At 37.7% G+C, this 7,747-nt stretch overlaps 1 protein-coding gene across 1 annotated transcript; it reads right to left on the bottom strand.

The window, feature by feature from the left end:
• Positions 1 to 5,480: 5,480 nt before the first annotated feature.
• Positions 5,481 to 7,399, bottom strand: LOC141608385 (uncharacterized). The gene is made up of 5 exons (XM_074427745.1): positions 7,386 to 7,399; positions 6,874 to 7,330; positions 6,493 to 6,630; positions 6,257 to 6,397; positions 5,481 to 5,924 (listed from the first exon to the last, which is right to left on the bottom strand). The coding sequence occupies exons 1-5, from the start codon at positions 7,397 to 7,399 to the stop codon at positions 5,481 to 5,483; spliced, it is 1,194 nt and encodes a 397-aa protein (XP_074283846.1).
• Positions 7,400 to 7,747: the final 348 nt, after the last annotated feature.

The following is a 7,747-nucleotide window of genomic DNA, read 5'->3' as shown; positions in this document are numbered from 1 at the left end:
GTCTATCTATCTCAATTTATGCTAGTGTCATAATTTGTTTGGGTTTGTAGTTGTGTTCTAGATTAATGCAAGCAATAAAGTAGATAGAAGCATAAACAAGTATTAAAGAGTACTAGGATATCATGGGGTCATAGGGGATTCATGGGAGTTGATCATACAAATATGTTCACAAAGTTGCAAGCAAATAATGTTGTAAAGGAACCGAGTTGGTTTATGTCTTACGGTTCTTAGGAAGAGTTGGGTCTCGGAGCCGAATCGATTAGATTGTACAACACCTACAAGTCGACTTACTTTCTTCTAATCACTTTTACGCATGGTCTAACAAGACTCGAGTTGGTTTATATCTTACAAGTCAAGTTGAGTAGATAAGAGATGGGTAAAAATGCAAGGATTCATAGGCTTAGCATTTCATCAAACATAACATGTGCATAGGTTGACATCACAATAAACAAGCAATTTAATCATGGAAACATATTAGATTAAGCATGATTAATCCCCATGTTTATTTCCCTTAATTACCCACTAATCCTAGTTAAGGAAATTACTTACTCATTATCATGGAAAATATGTCATTAATGGTGTCAATCATTACAACAAGTATAAACATGATAAGAGCTTAAGGAAATAAACAATAAAGAGTAAAGAGTAAAGGAATTATACCAAACTTGAGATGATCCAAATAATAAAGCAAAGAATAAAAGAAGAGAACTTGATTGATGAAGAGTTGTCAATTCTCCAATAATAACCCAATAATCTTCAATTACCCAATAATAATAAACTTGAACAATAATTAAAGAAAGATTAATGTGTGATTTGTGGAAAGATTAAAGAGTAATTTATTCTAATCTACTCCTAATCTAGTCTAAGAGAGCTTTCTACTATCTAATGTAATGACGTGTTCTCTTGATTATTACAAATGGGGTATATATAGTGGTGCATCATTAGGTTAAGTAAGGATAAATTAGTAATTAACAATGCTAAGTTCTAAAGTAGGGAAATGCAAGTATCCTCGAGGAGATGAGCATATTGTGCTGAAGGTGGCACTGTCCGTTCGTGCCTAGGAGGGAGACGCTCGGATTCTGGGCAAGGGAGACGAGCGTCTTCTTGCTAGGACGCTCGGATTGTCCTTCAGAATGCTTTTTGCTTTTCCTTTTGCATACTTCTTATTCTTGTGTTGTTGATATTTGTTCTTGCCTCTCCTTCCATACTCGTTCACCCAATATCATCAATAACCTTCCAAATATGCACGAGAGACGGGAATTTCCGCTTAATTGTCTTCTTTCCTACAAAACATACACAATGCAATAGGAAAGCAAAATAGAAGGCATTTGACGGATAAAACGGCTATTGAACGTTATAATAGTATGCAAAATAGGCTCGATTAGGGGACTAAATGTGCGCAATTATGAGTCACATCACTTATGCTCTTGTGTAGCACATGCGCAGATTTATGATCTAATGCTAAGGCCCTTGAGTTACTTCGATCGCGACTAAATGGATCAGCTGGATGAAGAAAAGAAGGTTGAGCTGGGTCCTGTCTGAAACTAGCGCTGTCCGGGAGGCAACCCGGAGTTCAAATTTTAGTTGATTTGCATGTCAGTTTTTGTTGTGTGTGTAATAAATGGTTTTTACAACCATAGACTGCGGAATAATTTAGGCTTGGTATTGGTTGTATTTGTGGTTGCTATTTGCGTCTTTGCAGGTGTTTTATTGACGCCTTGGAAGTTCGCGCAATAAGGGAGCTCTTGATCGAGCACTATTCCACTCGATCGAGTGTCTGACTTCCTCGATCGAGCATCCACAGAAACGTACCTCTCGATCGAGTAATCCTTTTCCTCGATCGGACACTTTTGCCGCCCATTCTACTCGATCGAGTACTTTGCCCTCTCGATCGAGTGGATTCGTTTTGATTTGCTTCTGGTGACGTTGTTATGAAGCTGTTTGCGACCTCCCATATTGCTGGCTGGTTTGGGGAGGTCTCTACTTTGCGTTATCTTGTAAGTTTTCTCCAACTTCACTCATCTTTTCAGTTTGCATTTCCATTCCCTATTTTTGGTACAATGAGGGCATTGTACGATTTGGTTTGGGGAGGTATATGCATCCATATATGTGTCTGCATTTATCACGTTTAATCTTTTGTATGCATTGTCCTGTATTTCCAAAAAAAATAAAAATCCCATAAAATTTAGAAAAATTCAAACAATTCAAAAAAGAAAATTCACGTTTATTTTAGCATATAGGTTGAGTCGGAACGGCGGATTTCAATGATGAAATTGCTCTATTGTTTGTCCTTTTGCTTAAGCCTTGCATAAACTAATATCTTTTAGCTTTGTCTTCTGCATATCTACGAGTTTATGTTAAAATTTAGCTGAACAAATAGACTTGACCTGAATTTTGGCAAACTACTTATAATTTCTAAGATTTAGAGCCTTATAAACCGGTATCATTTGTGACCGGTTTCATGTAGGATTGTGAGTAGTGTACTCCTTGCATAACATGTTCATTAATTTGCACGTATATGAAATTCAATTGCTTTTTGCCTACATACATTCGGGTTAGTGGTTGGTGTCACATGCAGGGAGGCGCTTACATTTCCCTTTTCTCTCATTTTTACCCATTTAACTCTACATTAGCCAAATTTGCCTTTTGACCCTTAACTTCATCCCAAATTTAGTCTGCCTTGTCAAGCTAGTTTATTGTATGTTTTTACGGTATATAATTTATTATGCCAAATTTGGCTTGTATTTGATTATTGGGAGTTGGTAATTTTTGAAGGAGAGGGAGGATGAAAAAAAAAAAAAGAATTCGAAAAAAAAACCGTGAAAAAAGAAGAAAGAAAAAAAAATGAAGAAGTTTGATTGTTGACGGTTTTCGCTCCTATGTTTTATTTTGATCTTATGAGGAGTATGTTTCTGATTGAGTGAGCTGTTGTGCCAATTTAAGGGCACTATGCTTAAATTTTGATGGATTAGGAATCGGATATGGTTCATTTGGTACTGTTAAGTTAGCTAGCTTGGCTATTAACCTCACAATCCCATAAATGTTTTGCCTTTTTCTTACCCATCGCCTCACTTTCCCATATCTTTTGTAAGCCCTCGGATGTGACAGACCTTGTTTGGTTGGAATGTATGTGTACGGTAGCTAGAATTGTCTATCATATTAGCTGCATGCATGTTTATGTGGGTCGTAGTTTAGGTGAGTGACTATTTTTTTTCTCTCTTACATTTAACTGCTTACCCTTTGCTTCATGAGACAAGAGTGACCCGTGAGAGTCCATTATCAAAGGTCGTGCAAGGTCGACGGTTCAGCTTTATTATAAACATCCTACAACTCATTTGTATTCGACATTTTTGCTATAAGTGTTAGTTTGATGCATTAAATTGGTTTAGGTGGACGATTTGTAGCTAGCTATGAGCTTTACTCTGTTCCATTAGTTAGTTGTATTTAGTTGCTTGGGGATAAGCAAAGGTTTGGTTTGGGGAAGTTTGATGCGTGCATTTTATATAGACTTATTGTACCATATTTGCACGCATTTTTATGCATAAATAGTAGTGTTTAGCTACAAATGTCCCTCGAATTGTCTACTTTGGCTTCTCTTGTATTATTTGCAGGTATGAACCGGAGAGGAGCATAATCAAGCCTAAAATATGTCCCTATCCATGCATTTAGGAGATGAGTTGAGTCGGAGCTTGGAGACTACTATTTTGAGATGCGCAAAGAAGTAAGATAGCTAGACGAGCAAAGGAAGAACTTCAAATTACTAAAGCCTACTTTGAAGAGCCATATCTCGAGTTCTATAACTGATTTTCAAGTGATTCCTATTGGAGATGAAATCTTGTCCTCTTAGCTTTCCAACTCCACCAGAAACACTCTGTTTGCCCAAGTAAGAAGAAATGGAGGCCATTTGAAATTCAGTGTGCGAAGCAGGAATTGTGAGGTAGAAAGTACTCGATCGAGTACTATCTTGTTCAATCGAGTACCTAATGTCCTCGATCGAATGGTGGCTTTTTGATAGTGTTCGATCGAGTACCTAAAGTCCTCGATCGAGAGGTTTTTGCTAGGAGTTACTCGATCGAGGAGTTCTAAAGTCCTCGATCGAGTACTTTTCTATCTGACACAAGATTTTTGTATCTTGTTATATATCTTATGTCAAATAATTATCTTTCCTATAAATAGGAAGGACGTCATTAGGTTCAGACGATCTCTTTTTCTCTCTTTTCTTCCTCCTTTTGGACCCTCTTTTCAGACGGTTGTTTTGCTCTGCTATTTCTCCGGATCTAATTCTTTGTAACCTTTCTTCTCTCTTTTATTTTAATTCTCTTTTGCTCATTTCTTCATCATGCTTGTTCTTGCCTTATTTCTAGTTCTTGTTTTATTTACTATTATGCTTAGCTAATCCCTTAATGATAGGATTAGAGGAGTCATGGTAGTATAGCAATGATGCGATAGTTGGTTTAGGAGATTTAATATGAGAATTGTTTCATATACAATATAACTAATAATCGTTTAGTTGAATGCATGCAACTGAATTAGTTAATCTGGTTAAGTTCAAACATAGATCGGAAGATTGGAATGAATAGACCTGTTTTGAGCAATAGACTACATTAGTGAGGGTGAAAGCTAAGCTAGTTTTATTTTAGGGCGGATAGCGGACCGGAAGGACCTTTCCTTTACCCTTCTCACATCATATTGATTGACCTACCTTAAGCTGATTTGCGTAATACCGTGATAACCCGACATCTTGACATCTCTTTCTCTCTTTATTTTCTCGACCCTTGCTTTTATTAGTTTAGTTCAAATACTCAAACCCCCATCTTATGACTTTAGGCAGACCGAATAACGAGTAGATAGTGACCGCCTCCTTGTGGAGATCGGCCCTACTGCCATTAACTTTTGTTAGTTGTTTTAGGTATTTATTTTTGGTACTAAATGATGGTATCACCAACCCAGCTAAGCAGCTAGACACCAGAATCCTTTTACAATCACATAAACCTTCCTTAGAAGAAAGCCTGTACAACCAGTTTTTCAAACAAAGATCAGACCATCTTCTGGGTACACCAAGCCAATTTAACCTCAATCTTCTAACATGTTGAGAGTATTGGCATCTAAAGAACAAATGCCTATGAGACTCCCATGCTCTTTCACATAGACAACACCCATTCACCAAAGGATAACCACGACCACTTATCTTATCAATGGTTGATAAGACCTGGAGAGTAGCTTGAGTGGCACAGACCAATTCACCAAAGGATAACCACGAGCACTAAATTAATGAGTTGCAGCTTGCCAGCATAGGATAATAAGTTCCCTGTCCAATGATGAATAGAAGCCTGAATTTTATCCACTATATTCTTAGACATCCCATGTGCCAACCTTCCAGGATTCATAATAATACCCAAGTACCTGAATGGGATCTGCTCCTCAGAATACCCAGTGAGGGCCCCTATTTGTTTTTTAACCTCCATACTAACCCCACCATACTAGATACTGGTTTTTGCTGGATTGGCATGTAAGCCAGAAACTTTAGCAAACTCATCAAGATACCTAGCAACAACAACAACAACAGAAGGTACATCCCCTCTCATCAATATCATGAGATCATCAGCAAAAATCAGATGATTTAACCTTAGTTTTGCACACTTAGGATGAAGAGATACTTGGTGAAGAAGGGAGAGTCTTCTGAGTTGTCTAGAAAGGATTTCCAGACTAAGAACAAAGATGTATGGAGACAGAGGATCCCTCTGCCTTACTCCAGATTTTCCAGGAAAAAAACCACAGAGATCACCATTAATCTTTAAGGAAAACCAGGTAGAGGCAATGCAACCCATGACCCAAGTGACAAACTTACCATGAAAACCCACCCCTTGAAGCATATTTTGAATAAAATTCCATTGGAGAGAATCAAAAGCCTTTTTAATATCTACCTTTATCAAGCATCAAGGAGAAACGAGGCTCTGATTGTATCCTTTAATTAAGGTCTGGGACATCATGATATTTTCAAAAATATTGCGACCCTTAATAAAAGCTGCTTGCTCATTACCCACTAAACCAGGTAGGACAAGTTGAAGTCTATTTGCAATGATCTTGCTAATGGTCTTATAGACCACTAAGCAACATACTATAGGTCTGAAATCATGGACAGTAAGAGGCAATTCTTTTTTAGGGACTAGAGCAAGAAGGGTGGTATTAACCTTCCTCATCATTCTCCCCTTTCTAAAAAAAACTCCTCTACAGCAGAGCAGAAAGTGTCCCTTACAGTGTCCCAGGATTTCTTGAAAAAACCTGAGGAGAACCCATCTTGTCCTGGGCTTTTACTAGATGATATGCTAAACAAAGCCTTCCTGATATCCTCTCTAGTCACAGAAGCTATAAGTTTTCCCCCTTCCTCATCAGGAACCTTGGGGCAGAGGAAAAAACAATGTCACTAATGGGAGCATCAACAATTTCACCACCTAGAAGACTGCTATAATAATCAACAAAAGTTGAGTTGACACTTTCTATACCATATCTAGTGATATCATCTTTGTCCTTTATCATGCCAATAGTACTATAATATTTCCTAAGAGCAATTTTAGAGAAAAAGAAACTGGAAGGACAGTCACCTTTCTTAATGTTATGCACCTTAGCCTTCTGAAATAAAATATCCACTTTCATCTTACAAAGTTCAGCATACTTAGCAGCCAGGTTTTTCTTTTTTTTTTTCAATCAGAAAAGGAGAGAACAGGTGATTTTGCAATTCAGTTTGGCAAGTTTCCAACTGCTGCCTAATATCCTGAACCCTCTCAGTGATGTTTGTAAAACTTCTTTTGTGTAGAAGTTGAAGTGAGCTCTTCACCTTTCTGAGTTTGAAGACTAACTGATACATTGGAGTACCATAACAAGGAGTATTCCAAGCAGTCTCCACAATACTCTTATAATCAGAGTGATCATGCCAGACATTAAGTAAACTAAATCTCCTTTTGATTGGACTAGAGGGAACCACAGAGACGAGCAGGGGGAGTGATCAGAAGGACCTGGAGGCAGACCAAGGGCAAAAGAAACAAGGAACATGGTAATCGATTCTGGGTTAACTAGAACCCTATCTAACCTAGCCCAAGTTCTCATATCAGCACCCTGCTTATTAGACCAAGTGAACTCAGACCCCATTCTATGCATGTCATCTGAATAAAACTGAGCCAAACAAGCATTAAAACCCAAGATATCCTGAGTGGCAGGGGGGTTAGGACCCTCTCTTTCACTCACACTCCTAACAACATTAAAATCACCCAGCACAATCCAAGTAGAGGAAGAGTTTGAAAGAATAAGCAGCTTGTCCCACAGGCCACCCTTGCTATATGATCATTCAGACCATACACACAAGTAACTGCAATATATTGGTTTGTTACCTTAAACCAGACATCACAGTGTTGTTATCATCATCATCATCATCATCATCATCATCATCATCATCATCATCATAATTATCATTATTATTATCATCATTTATTTTTATAGGACAACAAGAAAAATAGAGAATAACTTGAATGAGGTGGTCTTTTGGACATGTCAAATGAGGAATGACTATATTTATCAGCTATGAAATTTTTTGATCTCCTATGAGTATAATGTCCAACGTGTTATTGATTTGATTCATCAAAATTCAAGAAATGTTTTTGAGGATAATGGCCAATAAAAGTGACATGACTCTTGGGGGATTCTGGACATCGCATTCTTGGGAAGTATGTCTTCCGGAAAACAAACATTTCAG

This window comes from Silene latifolia, chromosome 10, assembly GCF_048544455.1.
Source record: "Silene latifolia isolate original U9 population chromosome 10, ASM4854445v1, whole genome shotgun sequence".
Classification (NCBI taxonomy): Eukaryota; Viridiplantae; Streptophyta; class Magnoliopsida; order Caryophyllales; family Caryophyllaceae; genus Silene; species Silene latifolia.
The sequence above is the reverse complement of the archived record's forward strand: the minus strand, read 5'-3'. Positions and strand labels throughout refer to the sequence as shown.